Source organism: Pituophis catenifer, unplaced genomic scaffold (genome assembly GCF_029215685.1).
Source record: "Pituophis catenifer annectens isolate HBS135680 unplaced genomic scaffold, rPitCat1.0.hap2 SCAF_8, whole genome shotgun sequence".
Lineage (NCBI taxonomy): Eukaryota > Metazoa > Chordata > Lepidosauria > Squamata > Colubridae > Pituophis > Pituophis catenifer.
Window position 1 is genome coordinate 69217214 of NW_027256888.1, and position 24272 is coordinate 69241485.

General features: G+C 42.5%; 1 protein-coding gene across 2 annotated transcripts in view; it reads left to right on the top strand.

The window, feature by feature from the left end:
• The first annotated feature begins 454 nt into the window (after window positions 1-454).
• The window catches only part of SNCA (synuclein alpha), a 50818-nt gene continuing 27000 nt past the window's right edge, over window positions 455-24272 (top strand). For both annotated transcript variants that reach the window (XM_070948695.1, XM_070948694.1), the window contains exons 1-3: window positions 455-575; window positions 4583-4624; window positions 9139-9284. In XM_070948695.1, the coding sequence (XP_070804796.1) occupies window positions 455-575; window positions 4583-4624; window positions 9139-9284 (309 nt within the window). The remainder of the gene's footprint in view (window positions 576-4582; window positions 4625-9138; window positions 9285-24272) is intronic.

Consider the following 24272-nt stretch of genomic DNA (forward strand, 5'->3'; position numbering starts at 1 on the left):
TCTAGTTTGTCATTTGCCTTGTCCCTCTGCTTAAGAGGCCAAGGTTGCGGCCTAAGCTCTGCGGCCTTAGCCCACAAATTCTGAATAAAAGCTCATAGAAGAAGAGGGTTTTTTTTCCCCTCTTCTTCTAAAGCCATCTCCTCAGGCCTAAATATGCTGTCTACCTGCATTACAAGAGAAATCAATAAACATGTACTCAGTGGCTGCTTAAGGATCAGAGTTTTATTAGGATATTTATTAGCAAAGCTGGCTGGGGAATTCTGGGAGTTGAAGTCCTCCAGGCTTCACATTGCCAAGGTTGGAGACCCCTGGTTTAGACCAAGATGATTAAGGATGCATGGATAGATGTGCTATTCCCTCCTAAACAACACGATGCTATTCTTTCTTAAATGACTTAACACACTAAATAAAAGTTACCTATCTTTTCAGTTCTGGACACTGACGTATTTTGGCCATGGACGTTTTCATGAAAGGGTTTACTAAAGCCAAGGAAGGCATGGTAGCAGCAGCAGAGAAAACCAAGCAAGGTGTGGCAGAAGCAGCAGGGAAAACAAAAGAAGGAGTCCTCTATATGGGTAAGTGGTGAGACGCTAAATCTGGAGCGTGCGGTTTTTATTTTATTTTTATTTTATTTGAACCAAGAACCACACAGCCTTTGATTGGCACATCAGGAACCCTGATGTCAAGAACTGGGTGGAGCCAAGACCGAAAGAAAATATGAATGAAACTGAATGAAATCTAGAACCATAGAGCAATAGAGTTGGGAGTTTTGAGGTCTTCTAGTCCAACCCCCTGCTCGAGCAGGAGACCCTTACAGAATCATAGAAAAAAACAGAGTTGGAAGGGACCTTGAAGGTCTTCTCCAATCCCCTGCTTGAGCAGGAGACTCTTACAGAATCATAGAACAACAGGCTTGGAAGGGACCTTGGAGGTCTTCTAGTCCAGCCCCCGAGTCAAGCAGGTGACCCTTACAGATCTAAATTCAATTTTTAGTGGGATACACACTTTCCTATGTGTCCCAGTCAAATTAAGATCTGATGCAACTAGAGAGACTTTGGAGGTTCATGCAGATTCAAGGTTCATTAGGAACCTGTGACGTTCCTAATGTGATGTGGGCTGTCAATTTGTATATGTATGTAGAATTCTTTAGATTTTCATTCTTTTTTTTCTTTTTTTTGTCCTGGAACCCAAGGTGAGATTCCTTGCGTTCCTTTTTTTCAATTTACCTTCCCCAAAACAATCTGGGGAGAAAAGTTGTTTTGAAGATAGACTGAAGTTTGGGTCTCCTTGGTCTCGAGTCAACATTTTAACCATGACAGCAATCCGAATTTGTTTTCCGTGCTGCTATTCTGTACAGAATGAGCAATCAAGATGACCTGTGGTAATATGTTCCTCCTTTAAACCAAACACATTGTTACATTTCTTGCACTGTTTGAATAGCAAACTTTTAGAACTGGAAATAACTAAAACTTCTACTAAGTGCATGTACTTTAGATGTAATAATATTTATTCCACTTAAAAATGCCATAACTGTTGTATTGGTGGATTGCTTGCGTCTCTTCAGCAAGACACCTTGAAGAAATTTTAGAGAAATTCAAAAGGGATGCATTGCACCTGTGGAGAGTAGATTCATGGTTGCTATCCGATCATCTGGCCCAGATCTAACTTGTAGAGCTAACCGAGATGGACACTGATGAACCCTGACTTTATGGTCACGTGTGTCTTAATACTTACCCCTACTTGAATTTGCTCTAATAGGTCATATCCTCCTCACCCAACTGAGAATAGAATTCAAGAATAGACGCAAGCAGTCAGACGAGGAGATCCAAATTCAATGTGGTAGCCTTACATTGCAATGAACAAGGACATACATTCAATTTTGCAGCTGCTAAGATTGTTGGCTGAGCAGAGACAAAAATAGCCTGGGAAATGGGCTGCTTGTCAGTCAATAGGAGTGCTGATTTACCACCAGTTAATCAAGTACTTAAGAACCAAGTGCTTGGCAGCACAAGGAAACAACAGCCAATGACTTAATAGCCAGCAATCAACACCCCAGTCAATAACTAAAAAGCCACACACAACCAGGCACCACATAAATATTATACATAGAATAGCTCAAAGCAGACATTCTGCTAGAGAGAAGTTCCCTGAGGATGGGCTCCAGCATGAGTATGAAAGCTTGGAAGATTAAACCTCTGGTCAAGGTGACCAATCCAGATTGGATCCTGCAACATTATCCTGGGACACATATATTTGCCTTCATTCGCAACTGAGAATAGATTATAGTCTAGGCTGGTTTACTGTTGAGAAAAAGAGTTGTCCACATATGGCAAGCAACTATCTGAGGAACTGGGCATTTTTGCAGGAACTGGGCATGGCTAATCTAGTGAAGAGAAAGACCTGGGGAGACATGATAGCAGTGTTCCAATATTTGAAGGGCTGCCACAGAGAGGAAGGGGGTCAAGCTATTTTCCAAAGCACCTAAAGGCCAGACAAGGAATAATGGGTGGAAACTGAACAAGGAGAGATTCAACCTGGAAATAAGGAGAAATTTTCTGATAGTGAGAACAATCAACCAATGGAACAGAAGTTGCCTTCAGAAATTGTGGGAGCTTCATCACTGGAGGCTTTCAAGAAGAAATTGGACTGCCACCTGTCAAAAATGGTGTAGGGTCTCCTTGGGGGGGGGGGTTGGACTAGATGACCTACAAGGTCCTCCTTTCGAACTCTGTTAATCTGTTAAAAAAACCAACCTTTCAGAGGAGGCCATCTAGTAATGTGAGCATGTCATCAGGAAGAGTATGGCTTCTTCTTTTGGCTTTGTTTTTTTTTTTAAAGGATAAGAAAGGGGAATCATTCCATCTACACCAAAGGCTGAGTCCCCCCCCCTTTTTTTTTTTAGGGTCCTTATAGAGCAGTTTCTTCATGGTTTTAAGAGGAGCTTATGAATGAATTTTCCTCCCAGTAATTTCCCAGTTCTATTCCCATCCCTAAAATTCTGAAAAAAAGAAAAACAGTAGTCAAATGGTTACTTCTCTAAGGATAAAACAACAAAATGCAGCTATTTTACTACTGGTGCAATCTTAAGGGATATGCATGTATGTTTTGGAAGGGGTGCTCCTGAAAACTGTAAATTTCCCATTCCTGGTTTAGATTACCATACCTTCACTTTAATAATGTGCTAATTTTGGAGTCAAATTGGCAAAAAATAGATTTATATTGGACTTCTTTAGAGATTGTTTTGATGGAATCCCAGTCATTAAAGAAACTGAGCCAGCAGATTTAGCCATGCCCAACCGGATACAGTATCTGTATGTGATCCATGCTTCCCGGCTAGTGGGAAAGCTGAATTTTCCATAGATGTTGTTTCATTTCACAGCATGGGGCAATTAAAAGTATAGCTAATTCCAAGAAAGTTGCATCTGTCACCATAAACCAGCTAAGCACACTTATATCATTCAAATGCACCAGGGGTGGGTTCTACTTACCTTTACTACTGGTTTGCAGTGGGGCTGCAGTTGCGCACACACGTGTTCTTCTGTGCATGCGCAGAAGCGTTTTGATGACATCGGGGTTGGTGGGCAGAGCCTCCTGCCGGTTTTACTACCAGTTCTATAGAACCGGTGTGAACCGGGGGCAACCCACCACTGAAATGCACAAAAGACAACTGTTTAAAGCATCTTTTTGATATGGAAGGTTTATGCATGCATCCAAATTTTTTTTGCATCCATAAACTGTAATTTGCCACAAAAGACCTCTAAAGACTCCAATACTTTACCTGCTAGGTTAGCTAAAATGTTTTAAAAATATGTCTAGCAAATGTTGGAAATGTAACCAAAAAACGGGCACATTTTATCATATGTGGTGGACTTATGCAAAAGCAAAAAAAAAAAAAAATGGGCAAAGATACATAGGTGGCTAGAAAAGATGATAGGGAAAGGTGTAGATTTTAAACCTGAATAGTTTTTATTAGGTATAATATCAGGAAAAAATGATAAGAATAGTATGTACTTAATATTACATGTCTTAACAGCAGCGAGGATTATATTCGCACAATACTGGAAAAATGAAGATATACCACGAGGTGAAGAGATAATTAGGAAGATTTTAGGAAGACTTCTTCTGCAGAAGATTTCTGCTTGTGCAGAAATGGATAGACTGACATTAAAAATTAAACAGAAAGAGGATGGAGAATATTATCAAACATGGAATCTATTTTACCAATGGTTGGAAAAAAGGGATGGAGATTAAGAATGTAAATTTGTATTGTTAAGACTCCAATACTTTTCACCAGAAAAAGGATGTATCCAATTAAGTTCCTGTTTCTGGAATGCCCACTTGGGCAAATAAAGGCAGAAGGGTTATTCTCTTTGTGTGAACTAAGTCCTAATGTTAAGCTATCATTTGCAGTTTATTGTGTGGGCTACTATTTTATAAAAACACAACAATTTGTGTTGAACTTAAGATCAACAAGTTGTGTGAACTCTTGAATTGTATCCTTAATGCTTCCTAAAACTCATTATGTTCACTCAGTGTCCACTGAAACTGATTTTTATTTTTTTTATTTTTGTTGGATAAATAGGGTCAAAGACCAAAGAGGGCGTGGTTCACGGTGTCACAACAGGTAAGTCCATAATTGCAATTCTAGCTCTTTTTTTTAATTTTTTTTTTATTTTAATTTGATTTATATGCCGCCCTTCTCCGAAGACTCAGGGCGGCTTACAATGTGCTCAGCAATAGCCTTCATCCTTTTGTATATTTATACAAAGTCAGCTTATTGCCCCCACAAACTGGGTCCTCATTTCACCTACCTTAGAAAGGATGGAAGGCTGAGTCAACCTTGAGCCTTGGCGAGATTCGAACCCTGCAGTAATTGCAGGCAGCTGGTCTTAAGCAGCTTAATAACAGGGTGCCTTAAACCCTTGTACTACCAAGGCTCTAAATCATCAATAAATCTCTTGCCTGTTCTTTAAAAAGTAGGCTCTGATTTAGGAAGGAAATGTCTGCGATACGATCAGGCATTTGGGAAACAGCATTATTGGTCTTATTGGGAGAGGAACATTCCTGCAGAGAGGACATTTGGAGATATTAATCTGTAGTACAATTCCAGTTTCTGACGATTCAAACACACGACATGCCATCTGTGGGGAATGCAAAGCCAGCAAAGTATTGGCCCAGATTCCATATCTATTTCTGGGCAATAACCTGTGGGCCTGAGTGATTATTTTCACTGCAAGAGAAACATGTAATGGATGAGCCTCGGTGGCACAGTGGTTAAAATGCAGTACTGCAGGCTAACTCTGCTGACTGCCGGCTGCCTGCAATTTGGCAGTTCAAATCCCACCAAGCTCAAGGTTGACTCAGCCTTCCATCCTTCCAAGGTGGGTAAAATAAGGACCCAGATAGTTGAGGGCAATACGCTGACTCTGTAAATCGCTTTAAAGCACTTTAAAGCAGTATTTAAGTCTGAGTGCTATTGCTGTTGCTAATGGTTGGCATCTGGCATCTGTAGCAGTGGTGGGTTGCCCCCGGTTTGGACCAATTTGCAAGAACCAGTAGTAAAACTGGTGGGAGGCTCCACCCACTGACCCGGACGTCATCATAGGTGATCTGCACATGTGCAGAAGAGCATGTGCGCACACTCATTTCGCGCGCACGCAATGCAAACCAGTAGTAAAGGTAAGTAGAACCCACCCCTGATCTGTTCCTTACGTTGAAAGCAGCTTTCATACCTAGAATTCCTGATACACTGGCCAACTGTTCAAAAATTAGTTATATACAGTAATATGCGGGCGTAGACTTCCACAGCTGGTATCTGTTGAGCTTCAAGGTTTAGTGAACACGGTCAAGAGAACAGATTTCCCGATGTTTCATGGGAACTGTGGCTGGCAAAATAGTCAGCCAATCCCTGCTCAGTTATCTGTGATCAGCATAGCAAAACATTTTGACTCTCAAGATGCCGACCAGAGTTGTTGGCAAAACAACAGGAAATCTCTTCTCTAGACTCTAGAAATATGATCTTCAGCAGTCAAGGATGGCCCTGGAATAGTAAATAGGTTCTTAGCATTTCGGTGCAATCATTGGCTGTGTTCCCTCGACAGCATCAAATGACTGATATACAGTATATGCCTGTTATTATATTTCCAGGAACTCTTTTCTTATGGCTCTCGTAGCTGCAGCTGAAATTCATGTCTGGATCTCAGAACACAGTTTGAGCTTGCTTGGGTATCAAATGACAGCTACTACAAGCCCAAATTCAAATTTTCTTCCTTTGTGATTTCCTTTTCGATTAAATGCGGGTAGTCCTCGATTTACAACAGTTCATTCAGTGACCGTTCGAAGTCACAGCGGCACTGAAAATAGAGACTGATGACTATTTTTCACACTTACGACCGTTGCGGCATCCCAATGGTCATGGGATCTACATTCAGATGCTTGACAGCTGACTCGTATTTATGATGGTTGCAGGGTTTAGAAGTCCTTTTGCGACCTTCCGGCAAGCAAAGTCAAAGGAGAACCCAGATTCATTTAACAACCATGTGACTCATTTAACAACAGCAGTGATTCACTTAACAAAGGTGGCAAGAAAAATCATAAAATGGGACAAATTCACTTAACCAATGTTTCACTTAACAACATACATTTTAAGCTCAATTGTGGTCGTAGGTTGAGGACTACCTGTATGGATGTAAGAAGGAAGCTCCAACGCTTGGGGCACTTCTGCAGTTCTACCTAATTCTCTAAATCATTGTATTTTACAAAATCTGTATCAAAGGTACCTATAAATGTTTTGGATTATAGCTAACCTAATCCATAACAATTAGCTACCATTTGAAGGCCCCAACTTGCTTGTCTCTTCCCTAATTTTAAGTCAGCTTTTATTAAATATATTTTGTTTCTCTTCTGCATTTACACCACCAGAGCTACACTCATTGTCTACACATCAGGGGTGGGTTCTACTTACCTTTACTACCAGTTCGTAACGGGGCCGCGCACGAGCGAAGCTCATGCACAGAAGTGTTTTCATGACATCAGGGTCAGTGGGCGGGGCCTCCCGCCAGTTTTACTACCGGTTCTATAGAACCAGTGTGAACCGAGGGCACCCCACCACTGCTACAGATCTGTTGTGCGCAGGGTCATTGGAACATGTGAATAATGTTGATCCTAGCTTCTTTTCATCTGATGTATTCAGTTAGCATGAACCTGTTGCATCCCTGAAATAGCCTTTAATTATTTGCAACAGGGAGCTAATTCAATGAAGTATCTATGATTTCATTTGTTAAATCATTCATTTCTTTATTACTAAACAAATATAATAATAAACATTAAATTGGACTGCATGATACATTTTGATTTGGATAGTGCAGAAGAAACTTTAGTGCCCAAGTAAAAATCTGTTCAACTTTTGAATCAAGTCAACCTGATGTATTTGAACTGATTATATGAAGCAGACTCAATTCACTTAAGTTTATTTTATGATTAGGGGACTGAGACTAAAACATATGAAGAACGGTTACATGAACTGGACATGGCTAGTCTAGTGAAGAGAAGGACCAGGGGAGACAGGATAGCAGTCTTCCAATATTTGAGGGGCTGTCACAGAGAGGAGGGGGGTCAAGCTATTTTCCAAAGCACCTGAAGGCCAGACAAGGAATAATGGATGGAAACTGACCAAGGAGAGATTCAACCTAGAAATGAGGAGAAACTTTCTGACGGTGATAACAATCAATCAATGGAACAGAAGTTGCCTTCGGAACTTGTGGGAGCTTCATCACTTGGGACTTTCCAGGAAAGATTGGACTGCCATTTGTCAGAAATGGTGTAGGGTCTCCTGCTTGAGCAGGGGGTTGACTATAAGGTCTCTTCCAACTCTGTTAATCTGTTAATGTTCAGGTTTGTCAGTATAAGCAACTGTGTATAACAGGGATGTCAAACTCACTTCATCATGGCGGCGTCACGTGACGTATCGGGACTTTTCCCCCCTTTGCTAAACCGGGTGTGGGTGTGGCCAGCGCATGACACATTCAGCCCGCGGGTCAGGAGTTTGACAGCCCTGGTGTATAACTTTTGTAAAACAGCAGTCTGTAAGCATCACAAGATGGCAATTGTATGGTCAACTCATTTGATGAACATCCATCAGAGAGACCAGGGATAAGAATGTAGAAATATTGGAGGCCACAACTTAAGTCAGTTTGACTTCTAAAGAGATTAGAATGCCATCAAATGACAATGTGATATGAAAGAGTGGGGCATTTTAGTCCTTCTGGGGGTATTTAGGGTGGGGAAGAGAAAAGGGAAACCACAAGAATTATCTTCCCTTACTTTCCTTTTTAAAATAACTCAAAGCATCTCAGTTTTTTTCCCCAATTTTGTTTTAACAGGTTCATTGGCTTTTGTAGGCGTTCATCCTCTTTTGAATTATCTACTAATGGCTTTGGGAACTAACTGGATAAGAGTTTTTAAAATGGGTACTGCACACTTGTATGATCTGGAAAAAATACAGCTACTACCCTGTTTCCCTGAAAATAAGACCCAACCGGAAAATAAATCCTAGCATGGTTTTTCAGGATGCTCGTAATATAAGCCCTACCTCCAAAATAAGCCCCAGTTAAGATTGTCAGCCAGATGGATGCATTTAGTACCGTATTTCTCCAAAAATAAGACCTAACCAGAAAAATAAGCCCTAATGCGTCTTTTGGAGCAAAAATTAATATAAGACCCAGTCTTATTTTTGGGGAAATATGGTACATTGAAAGGACACAGGATTAGTTTTACAATGCTCAGATGGGCTGACCATTCTTTGCATATTTAAGTAAGCATTATCCCGCCAGAAGCTCCAGCTGGAAGGCTATTTTGGAATTTCGATTGTAGTTTAAATAAATATATTTGTTAAAAATATTTTTCAAATTAAATTTTTAAAAATATTTGTATACTAGAGGCAAAGTATGCCTGTAGGGAAAGTTGGATATAACTGAGAAATGCTTTTGTGATTTTTTTTTTCTTTCTTTCTTTTGCATGTCTAATAAAACTGTGTCCTGTGCCATCTGTGGATAGCCAGAAACATCCATGTTGACCTTGGAAAAAGACACTTGAGAAATGTTCTCCCTCTCTTACCTTTGACGTTTTTCCCCCCTACAGTGGCTGAGAAAACCAAAGAGCAAGTGTCAAATGTAGGGGGAGCTGTTGTCACCGGAGTGACAGCCGTAGCCCACAAGACGGTGGAAGGCGCTGGAAATATTGCTGCAGCCACCGGCTTTGGCAAGAAGGATCAATTGGCTAAACAGGTTGGTGGAGCTATAGACATTTGCAATATATGTTCCCCTCGCACATATGTGCTAGTTGTTCCCGACTCTAGGGGGCGGTGCTCATCTCCAGTGGTGAAATTCAAATTTTTTTTACTACCGGTTCTATGGATATGGAATGGTGGGCGTGGCAGGGGAAGGATACTGCAAAATCCCCCTTCGCTCCCCACTCCTGGGGGAAGGATATTGCAAAATCTCCATTCCCACCCCACTCTGGGGCCAGCCAGAGGTGGTATTTGCCAGTTCTCTGAACTACTCAAAATTTCCAGAACCTGTCAGAACCTGCTGGATTTCACCCCTGCTTATCTCCATTTCAAAGCCGAAGAGCCAGCGCTGTCCGAGGACATCTCCGTGGTCATGTGGCCAGCATGACTAAACGCCAAAGGTGCACGGAACCTTCCCACCAAAGGTGGTCCCTATTTTTTATACTTGCATTTTTTAATGTGCTTTTGAACTGCTAGGTTGGCAGAAGCTGGGACAAGTAATGGGAGCTCACCCCGTTACGTGGCACTTGGGATTCAAACCACTGACCTTTTGATTGACAAGCTCAGCATTTTAGCCACTGAGCCACCACATCCTTTTTTTTTTTTTTGGTTTTGGAAAGGCTTACCTAAATGCTTACCTGTTTTTCTGTGCTAACTCTTTAAAATGTAGGTAAACCCACTGAATGATGGGAAATCACTGTTTATATAGGTTACTTGCTAACTTCCTACCATTACATCCTACTTGACTCAGTTACTCATCGCTCACTGGAGGGATAAGCACAATGCAAAATCTCAGGATGACACAGTAGATGCATCAAACAATTATCATTCAAGGACGGCTTGAGTGGTTTCTTTTCCAATTCTGGGCAACCCACTTATAATCTACAAGCTCCTTTTGTGCCTCTTTCTTCTGTCTAAAATACCGTGGTATGATTTCCTGCCATTTTGAGGCAGGAAGTAAGCAAACCTCTAACGTCAAACCCTCAGATACAAAGGTTTTGTTTGTTTATTTTTTAAAGATCTTCCCTCAAAAATCATAAGGATGGGAGAGAACCAGGAAACTTCACCTCTATCTATGTGTTTGGTCTGTTCCTGCCCTCACTGCCCCACCGCTACAGCTTTCAGTTCTCCTCAAAATATCAAGGGCAACAAAAAAATGACTACCAAAAGGTTGTGTAGTTCTATATTTAAATATAATAAGAGGACTTTTCCAAGGTCACATCTGTCAGTTTCAAGGCCAAACATGGATTGGAACCTACATCTGTTTTGCCCTACCCTAGCCCAGGGGTGGGAAAATATGGCTCTTTTACAACCTGTGGACTTCAACTCCCAGAATTCCTGAGACAGCTAAGATGGCCAAGCTGGCTCAGGAATTCTGGGAGTTGAAGTCCACAGGTTGTAAAAGGGCCGCATTTGCCCACCCCTGGCCTAGCCCAATAATTCTCTATTTTTTCTTCACCATGGACCCCCCAATTTAAATACCTGTTGTAGCCACGTACTCCCAAGACTTAACTCAAGATTTAAATTGTAATGTTTCTGCAAGCCTTCGTGGACCCCTGTGACAACATTGTGGCCCCCAGGGGTCCACAGACCACAGGTTGAGAACCACTGCCTTAGCCTAATATCTTCGGTTTACTGAAGTATGGAAACACATAATACTCATACTATTATGAAGTCGGAATGTTTAATGGGTTAATCTTACCTGATTTGTTTTAATTGACAACAATTATCCCAGATGTAGGCCAGGGAGCAAGGGACACGGTGGCTCAGTGGCTAAGACGCTGAGCTTGTCGATCGAAAGGTTGGCAGTTCAGAGGTTTGAATCCCTAGAGCCGCGTAATGGGGTGAGCTCCCGTTACTTGTCCCAGCTTCTGCCAACCTAGCAGTTCGAAAGCACGTAAAAAATGCAAGTAGAAAAAATAGGGACCATCTTTGGTGGGAAGGTAACAGCGTTCTGTGTGCCTTTGCCGTTTAGTCATGCCGGCCACATGACCACAGAGATATCTTCAGACAGCGCTGGCTCTTCGGCTTTGAAACGGAAATGAACACCGCCCCCTAGAGTTGGGAACGACTAACACATTTGTGCGAGGGGAACCTTTACCTTTTACCTTTTAGGGCAGGGAGCAGCCTTTCTGATCATATTTATCCGATCCATGTGAGTCCCAGGAACAGGGTGTTCCAGGGACTGAAACTGGCATATTTTGCATTTCAAGCATTTGTTTTCATTCTATGGTTTACAAAAAAAGTGAAAAGCATTGTTGACAATTAAAAACCAGTGTTTGCTGCTTTAACCTAGGGTAAATATTTTTTTGAGAAGACTTTTATAGTAAATCATTTGTCTGAAGAGGATTGTTTTTTTGCACTTCCCTTTCATGTTTTTTTTTTTTAAAGAAAACAAATATTGATTAAAGACTACATGGAAAAGGAGCTTTGGTATATAAGCCATTTAGAAGCATTTACAACAAACATGTAGCAAATCACCGGGGATTCTGATGAAAAGCTGTTAGGCAGCAACCACAATGTTTTATTACTTGGAGATATCTTTCTGTATCCATCAGAAAGGTGGTTTCATTCATTCTTCCTCCAAAGCTTTTTGAAACCATATTGGCCATTTAACAAAGACAGTGAAAATACAATACTCTCAAGTTTGTGGATTACTTGTTTGTGTGTCTTAGTTCTCACTATTGATGGAAATCTATATTGGTATTTTACCACTTCACATTGCAGATCTTTAATTGAATTGACCCTTTTATTCTATCTCCATGCTTTTCAGTTTTTATTTTATATTTAAAGACTCAAAATCTGGAGTAGGTCTTCCTTTCACATCTGTTTTGGCCTAAAACTCCCTAATTCTGAGATTCAGTTTGATGGACCATCTTCCTAAAATATGCTATATCAGTTTCATAATTTATCACATTTCAATTCAATCTGAAATGGTTGGGGGGTTCTTCCTCTTTTTGAAGAGCCGTTGTTTAATTTTTATTTAAAATACAACCATTTTACAACCATTAATCTACCGTTAAGTACTTGTTCAGCCCACATCAGCATGCACTTATGATATGATTCAATGAATTAAAATAAATGCATCCGACAGCTTTTGAATGTGCGTATCATAATAGTTTAATACAGGCATTCAGTAGATGCTAGTAATGTTTCATTGTCCAAATCTTTGAAGTCTTTTTTTTTAAATGGCTCTCCTTTAATATATAGAAAGCATCAGCGTTAGAAAACTGAATGAAAGGAACTTGAATAAGTACAAGAACTAAATATGTTTCCAGGAATATAGAGGGATTGATGCCTCTAATAAATTGAAAAGACATCTGCTGGAAAGGTGATTCAAAAATGAAAAATAGCTTTCAATTCCCAACAGCTTAAACTTGGAAGGCATTCATATCTTTAAACTTGCTGGGCATCAGTCCAATAACATTGGGAAAGTGCCTTTTGCAATGTATGTGTTAGGATTACAAATCTAGGGATTATCCATGACAGGCTGTAAATTTAAGGTTGGAGACAGATGTGTCGGATTAGGGGTCCCCAACCTGTGGGTCGCAACCCAATAATGGACCCCGTCCTATTGGACACTGGGCCGTGTGAGTAGCTGGCTGGTGCGCGCACACACAGTCCCGCTCACACAAGCATCACCATGAGTGTCATGGGTGCTCGCGCCCCCAATTGCATGGACATTCACAGCCCATTCGTGTGAGCATCGAATGTGGGCGCTCATGGCTCCACTCATGCAAGCACAGGTGTTCACATGAATTCCTTGCAGTGGTGAAATCCAATTTTTTTTACTACCAGTTCTGTGGGCGTGGCTTGGTGGGCGTGGTGTGGTGTGCCTTGTGGGCATGGCATGGGAAGGATACTGCAAAATCTCCATTCCTACCCCACTTCTGGGGGAAGGATATTGCAAAATCTCCATTCCTACCCCACTCTGGGGCCAGCCAAAGGTGGTATTTGCCGGTTCTCTGAACTGCTCAAAATTTCTGCTACCGGTTCTCCAGAACCTGTCAGAACCTGCTAGATTTCACCCCTGCCCCACCCTCTTTTTATATGGATAATGGTCATGGTTGCCAACTCAACTTTTTCAGTATTTCTGGCTGCCTAAAATGAATTAGTGGGAGCCAATGCTCTCACTAATTCCCCCATGTTAAGGTGTATAGTGTTTAAAGCTGGTAAAATTATTTAAGCATAGACAGCAGCAAATTTTACCAACTTTGTCCCTCTCTGATTGAATATTAGGAAATATGGAATATTCAGATAAGACAGTTATTTATGTTTTATTTATATAGGACATTTATATACCCACCCATCTTTCAATCAAGCCTGGGTGGCTAGAGTTATGATGGATAACTTCAAAAAGAAAGAAGTGAGTAAGTCAGACATTCTACAGAGAGAACTCAGACTTTGCCTGTAGGCATGCAAATTTGTCTGTCTAATTAAAGATAATACGGGAGAATTTGCCAGATGTCACGAATGAAGCATTGTAAGACCTGAAAGGTCAAGTGAGTTTTGTTAAATACCTGGGAAATACAAACAACTTGGCACATTTTTTAAAAAATGGTTGCTTTTGCATTCTCTTATGAGTTCTCTTCTTACATTCCTGTTCTGACCTAGGCTTCCCCAGCAGCACGAAGCCGAGTCCTCATCCCGATAAATCCCTTTTATTTAATTTACAATGAATTTCTCTCCGGCAAAGTTTTCTTCTCCCACAGTCTTTCAAGATAGTTCACAATGACCAACCTTTATCAGGCTTGGAGAGTGGCCAGGCCGATATCTTTCAGACACCACAATACTTGACAAGAATGCAAAATGAACTAATTGCCTTGATAGTACAGCGGTTTAGTGCACCCTGTCATTAACACAGCTGCCTGCAATTTCTGCTGGTTCGAATCTCTCCAAGGCTGAAGATTGACTCAGCCTTCCATCCTTTCTAAGGTAGGTGAAATGAGGACCCAGTTTGTGGGGGCAATAAGCTGACTTTGTATAAATATTCAAAAGTATGAAGGCTATTGCTTAACGCATTGTAAGCCGCCCTGAGTCTCCGGAGAAGGGCGGCATATAAATCAAATTAAAAAAAAAAATACTTGATCTTTAACTCCCAGCTGTCCCGAGTAATATGATCAGAAGGAAGGGTTTGGTGCTGCTATTCAAAACATCTAGAGACCCTGATCGCATTTTGTAGTCTATCTCAGGGGTATCAAATTCACAGCCTGCAGGCCGGATGCGTCACATGCTGTCCACGCTTACCTTGGGTTTAGCAAAGGGGGGGAAAGTCACAATATGTCACATGATGACATTACATCACGTGACAACAACATGAGGCCATGAGTTTGACACCCCTAGTCTATCTACTCAAAAGTAAACCCTACTGATTTCAGTTGGACTTTTCCAGATAAGTAAATATAGAGAGTCATATGCCCTTCAGTAAGGCAACATTCAGCAATTCAGTCAGAAAATTAGCATATATTTTTAGGGCAAGTTGTGTGAAGAGCATTCACAAGATTTAATGCATATTTAGCACTTTTCCTTCCACCTCCTACACCATGAGTTTTTCAGGTTGCTGGTGTTCTCTTGAGAAGATTGTTGTGCAGTTTATTTTTTGGACATGTGATTTGCTCTGGGCTGAAGCAAACATTATTGATGAAATTTTCCAGGGATGCTGCATGTCAACTTTACAAAAAAAAAAAACCCCCTTTATTTTAAAGATAGGGGGTCAAGTTGCACCAAAAGTTTTCTGAAACTTGCTGGGCAGAAGAAACATGAAAATAACTGTCTCCTATTTAGAAAAAAAAAATGTAAAATCTAACCGTTAAAAGTCAATGCTTGGACTTTAATAGGGCTCTGTATTTGATACCACTCAGTTGTTATATATTTCAACCAGGTGTGAAATGCTACCGATTTGGACCGGTATGATTTGGACGCACGATTTATATTAGCTAGAATCGTCGGATTTCCTGCTTTCTAGCTAATAATTGTGTGGCGCAGCGGATTCCCCCCCTTGCTGTTCTACTTACCTTTGCAGACTCTGAAGCAGTGGTGGGTTGCCCCCATTTCAGACTGGTTCACAAGAACCAGTAGTAAAACCAGCGGGAGGCTCCGCCTACCACCCCAGATGTCATCATCAGCAATCTGAGCATGTGCAGAAGCTTCTGCGCATGCACAGAAGCAAGGAGCGAACGTGAGCGAAGTGAGAGCACGTGCGCAATCCCATTGCGAACTGGTAGTAAAAGTAAGTAGAACCCATCCCTGCTCGGAAGGCTTCAAAATGTTCCTTTTTTAGCGCTGCGCGGGTGCGCCTCAGGCACACATGTGTGCAAAGCACGCATGCGCATGCAAAGGGCACACTCGATAGCAGACTCACAGAACCAATAGCAGGCCTCAGAGGATTTCACTGCTGATTTCAACCTTGTCTAAATCTATAGCTTGATAAAATCATGGCTTCAATTAAGTAGCCATATTTCTGTATCCTGCCTCCAGTTCTTAAAAAGCTCTGTGCTATTTTGTAATCTTTAGTGGAGACAACACAATTATTGCACAGTTTAGTTTATTTTCAAATAAATTAAATAAAATCTGATGTTTTCTGTTTTGATATTATGTCGGTTGTTGTTATGGAAATAGCCTTTGTAGACTGAATCACATTTATAATTCTGAACATTCATTTCAGAATAAACTCACTTCCCATAAATGACACATAAGATTACAACCTGCAGTCTATCCTTGTCTTAATTTATGTTTGAAAATGAAGTATTTGGAATCCAGCCTTAAGATTTTGTACAAAAACAGTCCCATTGTCTTTAATGAAACTTATTCAGAAATGCATGTTCTTTTAGTCCTATTTCTGCATACAAATTCATCGGAGGTGTCATGAACATCAGGAGTGGGTTCTAAAATTTATTACTACCGGTTCTGTGGGCATGGCTTATTTTGTGGGCGTGGCTTGATGTGACAATTATTTAGGATTTAGCAGAGGTACCGGTCTACCAGGCTTTTAACTGCTTGCAGAGCTGTACCAATCTACCCATTTATTTTTGCAGGCACTGATCTACTCATGTATTTTTGCAGGCACTGGTCTACCCATTTATTTTTGCAGGCACTGATCTACTCATGTATTTTTGCAGGCACTGGTCTACTCATCTGTTTTCTTTTAACACTGATCAGCTGTAGGGCGGCCCTTTGAAGCCCCGCGGCAAGAGTTTAAACAGTTTTTTTCCCTCTAGCCATCAGCTGGGACTCAGGAGGCAGCAATAGATTGGGGGTGGGGCCAAATAAAAGGTAAGAATAACGCAGGGAGGTGGGAGGCAGGGGGAGGGAACCGGGAGGAACCCACCACTGATGAACATGATTTAGAGTTCCCTGAATATAAATCAAATAATAATAACAAATATCAATTAGAGAAAAAGAGGAATATGTTTGTGGGAAATGAAGCCTTAATACTCTCAAAGGATCGGGTGTTCTGATCCGGCCTTCGCAGAAGCCAAAAACAGACTCCCCCACAAAGAAAAACCCCTCTTTATTTACACATTGGGAATTAACTCCATTCACCAACAGAAAGTCCAGGCAAGAGTCCTGCAAGGAGTTAACTGAAACAATAAATGCAAGGCCACCAGCTGGGAGGCTGCAAATTAAGTCAGTTCAAACAGAGAAACAGACAAATCTCAGTTCTGGCAAGGCAGTCTTTGTCACACGAAACATACAAGGAGCAAACTTTCCAGAAATGCAAATGGTTGTCTGTGACAACCAAACCACTCCCCTTTCCTCCTATTTATTCCCCAGCCAAGGAGGGGCCAGTCAGCATCCACATTTGTTTTGCTTCCTGAGCCGGCTCATTGTCCTCCGTTGTTCACCTCTCCTATCTGCTCTGTGCATACATGCATCTGGAACAGGCCCCAGCTATTCCTCCTCCTCATTCATCTCTGACTCCAAAGGCAGCTGCCTCTCTGGCTGGGAAATGCCAGACGGCCCTGGCTCTATCTCTGTGTCCAACGCTGAGCATCCATCAGAGCCTTCCCAGGCTCCAGAACTGGCCCAAGTTCTTCCCCAACCTCTTCATCGTCCTAGTCTGTCACCAGCTCCACTGGGCCACAACATGGGGTTCTTTAAGATGAACTTTAGGAATAGAAAATGAATGATGAACTTGCTTAAGTACTGGAAATAATTTTAATACAATTTTGCTTGATTCAGCTAGCGTAGCAATTTAGAACAAAACTTTTTTTTTTTTTGCTTTAATTTATATGCCGCCCTTCTCCGGAGACTCAGGGTGGCTTACAATGCGTTAAGCAATAGCCTTCATACTTTTGTATATTTATACAAAGTCAGCTTATTGCCCCCACAAACTGGGTCCTCAATTTACCTACCTTAGAAAGGATGGAAGGCTGAGTCAACCTTGAGGCTTTGTATCCCTTCAATCAAACAGGGACATCTGTTAGGTTTAGCAAGTGCATCCGCACCTGCTTTCTACAATAATACCTTCCTAGAGATACAAACCTGACTGCTCTTTAGAAGGCCAGATCCTGAAGATGAAACTCAAATACTTTGGCCACCTAGTGAGAAGGAAGGACTCACTGGAGAAGAGCCTAATGCTGGGAACGATTGAGGGCAAAAGAAGAAGGGGACGGCAGAGAACGAGGTGGCTGGATGGAGTCACTGAAGCAGTCGGCGTGAGCTTAAATGGACTCCAGAGGATGGTAGAGGACAGGAAGGCCTGGAGGAATATTGTCCATGGGGTCGCAGTGGGTCGGACACGACTTTGCAACTAACAACAACAAGAGATCCATGTTGTTCCCACCCTGATGATATTCTGGGAGGATTTAAATCTTGTTCCCCTAACCTTGGGATGGGGTACCTGTGGAGCCCTGTAAATCAGCAATCCCCAACCTTTCCAGCTTTGTGGACTGACAGCGATGGGGGAGGACAAGGGGGGATGGTTCTGTGTAAGCAACAGGCGAGTGCATTCATACACTTAGCCCAGTGGTGGGTTTCAAAAATTTTTACTACCAGTTCTGTGGGTGTGGTTTGGTGGGCGTGGCATGACATGGCATGGCATGGCATGACTTGGTGGGCATGGCTTGGTGAGTGTGGCAGGGGAAGGATACTGTAAAATTCCCTCCCCAATCTAGGGGAAGATTACTGCAAAATCCTCATTTCCTCCCTTATCAGCTGGGACTTGGGAGGCAGAGAATAGATGGGGGCAGGGCCAGTCAGAATTTTTACTACCGGTTCTCCGAACTACTCAAAATTTCCGCTACTGGTTCTCCAGAACTGGTCAGAACCTGCTGCAACCCACCTCTGACACAGCTCCATTTGTGCAAGCGGTGGGCCTATGCGCCTGCCATCTCCACAAATGGAGCTTCACGCAGGAGCACAAATGCCCACCTCTTGTGCAAGTGGAACGCCTGCTGCTCGCATGACCCAGTTCTGAATCGGCCGTGGTCCGGTACCAGGCCACAGCCTGTGGTATGGGGACCCCTACTGTAAGTGATATTATTTGGAGGGAGCATGTTTCATGCTCATATCCATGGGCTTTCCTTGGTATTATTTCCATTATTTTCTTATTTTTGATGTCAGCTGCCCTGAGTCATTTGAGCTTGGGTGGTCTCTGAGCCTCATAAATAAGTAAAAAATAAAATCCACTCTGTATCCTCATCATCTGCTACTATTGACCTATGACCTATTTGTTTTAAATAGCTGCACATTTTTAGGCAAGAGTGAGGCATGGCAAGAGCAGCCATTCAATGATATAATTAGAGCTGGCTCATGCATTCTGGGAGTTGAAGTCCACAAGTCGTAAATTTGCCATAAGGGCCCACCCTTGTGTTCCTTTTTGCTGAGCTTTTATTGTCCTCCTTATTTCCTGTTCATAATTGAGGAGAGCTGTAGTGGATGTCATCATTTCATGATTCTTGGAATATGATTTTGTAGATTTCCTACCAAGGTTGCTTTCATCTGTGTTTCTGTTGAATTCTCGGTGTGTTGTTGAGTGCTTGGAATGGTTCCATTTCTGAACTGTTGTTCTTTGTTTGCCAAAACTGATGAAGTAGGCTCAAGGGAATGGGATTACTGGTAGGAATCAAAGCCAGGAAGCCAATCCATTAATTTTCACAGTGCAGTACACTTCCTGGTACCATTTTGAAAGACCTTTCCTCTCAGCTTCAAATGCCATTTAGATGCCCGTGTCTTCCTATTGTGCTTTTTGAAGTTTAAAGAAGCACAAAAGTCTATTAAGTATCCAGAAATTCTGTGAGTTTCAGTACTATTCACACTCTTTTTCTTCCTACCATTAACTTTCAGTGATATTCATTACGCTTGTCCAAAGCCAATGCCTCATTAGACCACCACAGTAATAGATGGATGCTGGGAGGTAATAGGCAAAATCAAAGACCCTAGAAACAGAATAAATGGAAACTTTAAGACGGGGTATATGAGCATGAAATATATGTGAAGAAAAATCCAATGTACCAGGCATTTTCCATAACATCTCTCAGATTGCTATCTGGAATTTGGGACCGTTTCGGATGTTGCAAGCTATCCCCTTTAGCCAGCACAGCCAAATGTTAAAAACTTGCTTTCCTAATAAAGCCCTCGACTTATGACAATTGAGTCCAACATTTCTATTGTTAAGCGAGACAGTTGCTAAGTGAATTTTGCCCCAGTTTATGACTTAGGACTCCATAGGACTGTCTTTCCAACCTGGTGCTCTCCAAATGTGCTGGAGTAGGACTCCAACTTCCTGAATTTCCAACAAGAATAGCCACTGACTAGCTTACTTGAGTAGGCTGGGAGTTGAAAGTCCACGGAAACTCCAGAAAGTACTATGCTAGGGATGTCTGCTACTTGTGAATTAAGGCTTTGTGTTCTTCAAGCCACAGATGTCAGCCCTGGACCACCAGATGGGCCGGGGCCGCCATTTGGGCAAGGGAGGAGTGGATGCGCATGCATGGCTGGCAACGGCCAGGCTGTCATGGAGCCGCCACCCGGCTCCACAGGCTGCCACCTGACTAGGTGCCCCCAAACTTTGACCAGCTGCCCAGTCCTGCATCCACGGAGCTGGCTGTACCCGGCTCAGTGAGAAACAGGTGTTCGTCGGATCAGGAAAACAGCTGATTGTCAGAGCATGGGTGGCAGCAGGAAGCTGGTCAGGATGAGCCAGGATGGGAGGCTAGGGGCGTGGCCAGACTGCGGAGGCCGTCTAAGTGGTCAGTGGGAGGGGCGGGGTATACACACAGGGGAGTGGGGCACAATATAAGGGGCAGGTGACCTAACCACAGTAGCACAAACTTTTATTCCTTTTGGATGGTCGCTTTGTGCTGGGTCCTTGTTTCCAGATAAACAATCTAACATCAACCTGTGTTGCTGGCTTTTCTTTCACGGGACACCAGAACATGACAACAGATTAAATCTGTAACATCTCCATCTCATGGAAACAGGGGCTGGATGATCCTTCATGTAAAACAGAGTCATTTGAGGTCGCCTTCTAACTTCCAAAGCTGTCATGTTTCCTAAAATGGCGGTAACGATTAAAAGAGTAATGTTTTCCAGTGGGGCTATTGAAAGATTGCTTGGTAAATTACTCGGTATAGAACAGTGCTGCAAAAAAGAAATTACATGCTACATCCTACACAGTTGAATGCCATAAATAACCATCTGACAAAATCTCTCATATAGTCACTTTGTTAGAAAAAGCGACTACAAGCCATCTGAGTTTATTGTGAATGTCCCTTTTGTTCATACAGCATCCACTGGTTTGTTGAAGGACACCAACAAGTTCTAAATAGCGCATTGTCCAGATCTCCAGATCTGGAGGCAATCACATTATTGCCATTTCAATGGAAAGATTGATTTAAAAAAAAAAAATGTAAGAAGCTTTTCATTTTGGAGATTTCAATTATTTTGTAACTTTGTCTTCACAAAGAAGGATTTCAGAAAGGACTGTTGGTCAAGGGATCAGTTTTTTTGGTTTTGTTCTCCCTCATCCATGAAGAACATTGTTAAATTATTGTATGTTGGATTCAAAAATTTCTATGCATGAATAGAAGCCACTTCTTCTAGTAGAAAGAGAAGATGTTGATTTCTCTCCCTCTCCCCCACTACAAAACTATACAAGCAGTCTTCAACTTATAATAGTTCATTTAGTGACCATTCAAATTTACAACAGCACTGAAAAAAGTCACTTCTGACTGTTTTTCACACTTACGACCGTTGCAGCATCCCCAGGGTCACATGATCAAAATTCAAAATTGTTGGCAACTGGTTCATATTTATGACCGTTGGAGTATCCTGGGGGGAGATCATGTGATCAGTTTTTGCAACCTTCTGACACGCAAAGTCAATGGGGAAGCCAGATTCACTTAACGACCATGTTACTAACTTAATAAATGCAACAATTCACTTAACAACAGTGGCAAAAAAGGAGGAAAAGGGGGAAAAAACTCACTCAACAAATGTTTCACTTAGCAACATAAAGTTCAATTGTGGTCATAAGTTGAAAACTACCTGTATTTCCTTTCGAGGGTGGTCACTTGGACAACAGTCTAATCAGGCAAGCAAATCTCAAAATTGATCACAAAATTCATTCTAAGATGTGTTACCATTTTGTTCACTGCAGTAAGTCTTCCCAAAGTTGGCTACCTCATGGCATCAATCATGTGCAAACATATCTCCTTCATTTTTTTTTTAGTCAGTTACTGACACTGTAATACAGGGGTGTCAAATTCAAGACCCACAGGCCGGATGAGGCCTGCTGGATGCTTAAATCTGGCCCATGAGGCCACCCTGGAAACAGCAAAGGACCAGCCCATGGTGCCTCTGCCAGCGAAAATGGGCTGCCAATCTCCGTTTTTGGCTAGGACAGCCTCCTGCAGCCCTCTGTCAGTGAAAACAAAGCGTTTTCACTGGCAGAGGTTTTCAGGAGGCCGTCCCAGCCGAAAATGGAGATTGGCAGCCCGTTTTCGCTGGCAGAGCACTTGGGCCGCCACAGCTGCCCCTGACACGAGTGATGTCAAGCTGGCCACACCCACCCCAGCCCCCTGAGGTCAAACACAACCCTGATGCGTCCCTCAATGAAATCGAGTTTGACACCCCTGCTCTAATACAAGTCACTCAAATTTAAGCAGAGGCATAACACAGTGCAGAAACAATTCAAAGCTATAATTAATTTTCACCAACTTTCAACATTTCCTTGGCAATTTTTACATGACTCCTTATTCCAACAAAAACCAGTATAGAAATGTTTGCACTAGCTTTCACTTCTAGAAAATACAGCCACTTCCAAACAATTGTATCTTGCCAGTGCACATGTTGTCCTCAGTTTCCATGTGGAATTCATCTATAAAAAAACCATATGCAAATTATAAGCCATTTTTAAACATTTGTTCACATCTAAGAATATTCAAAGTTTCGGAATTCAAGATTAGGGAATTTAGAATGCAACTATCCGCTACTGTTAAAAAAAAACCAGTAAAATAACAACAAAGAGATGTGTGTTTTTCCTGCAGAAAAGAAAAAAATAGGTATAATGTAATCTTCCGGAATGTATTTTTACCTCTGAAAATGCCAACCTCAGTGAAATTTCAGGGAATTTGTCTAGACCAGAGGTGTCAAACTCAAGGCCTGGGGGCTGGATCCAGCCCGTGGGGTACTTAGTTCTGGTCCATGGGGCCGCCCTGGAAAGAGCAAAGGACCGGCCTGCAGTGCTTCTGCCAGCTAAAATGGAGCTCAGGAAGGTTGCATGCAGCCCTCCCAAGCTCCATTTTCGCTGGCAGAGGGTTGCAGGAGGCCATCGCTCAGGAGCCCATTTTCACTGGCAGAACGCTGGCCCACAACAGGCACCCCCAACACGAGTTATGTCAAGCTGGCCACACCCACCCTGGCCATGCCCACCCTGGTCCCCCAAGGTCAACACAACCCTAATGCTGCCCTCAATGAAATCGAGTTTGACACCCCTGGTCTTAACCATGGTAACTAAACTCTGATGGCTAACAGATATCCTGTTGTGGCCCCGCCCTCTGAGCCTGTCCCATCGGAGGAAGAAACCTCCGAGCATGAGGAAGAGGAGTCAGCCAGGCCTCCCTCTCCAGGCCCCTCCCCTCTGGCACTGTCTCAGGTGCCGGCTGAGGGAGAGGAGATTAGCAGGGAGACAGGTGGCTCGGATGAGAGCGAGGGAAAGACATCATTCCTGGACGCACGCCTCCGAAGGCGTGATAAACGATTGCAGCAGCTCAGGAGGCATGCTAGGGATTAGAACTGAGTCACTGGACCACACCCCAGAGACTATATAATAGAGGGTGGTGGCCAGTGATCCTTGTGACGAACAAAAGTAAACCTTGGATAGTCACTAAAGCCTCGTCCGGAAACTGCTGAGAGGAATATTATTCTGATTGGACTTTTGTATGCTAAGTATCTTATCTTTCTGTTTTGTGGAAATAAATGCACTTGGCAGACGGTGTGTAAATCGCTGCCAAGTTGGAGATAAAGACCTGGGTGTGTGCCAAAGTGTTTCCTTAACCCTCGGCTGGCTGTGTTTGTGTGTGTGTGTGGACGGGGACAGATCATATCCCTCCCTGAAAGCCTACACCCAGTGGTGGGATTCAGCCAGTTTGCACCTATTCGGGAGAACCGGTTGTTAACTTTCTAAGTAGTTCGGAGAACGGGTTGTTGGAAGAAATCTTATTTTGTTTTTTTCCACTTAACAGGACTAATCCTGTAAGGAAGGCAGGAATGAAACATTCTGGTGTTGTTTCTAGCCTAATCTTTGTTGCCCTCCTTACAGAAGCTGCCTCACTGGTTAACCCTTATCACATTGTAACAGCTAAGGTGAAGCGCCTATCGACATGAGTGACGTTGAGTTGGCCATGCTCACACAGTCACATGACCACCGAGCCACACCTATCCAGCTGGTCATTGGGGCAGAGAACTGGTTGTTAAATTATTTGAATCCCACCACTGCCTACACCTGTATATTTTTCTGATCTGATTCGTTTTCAGAGGGTTT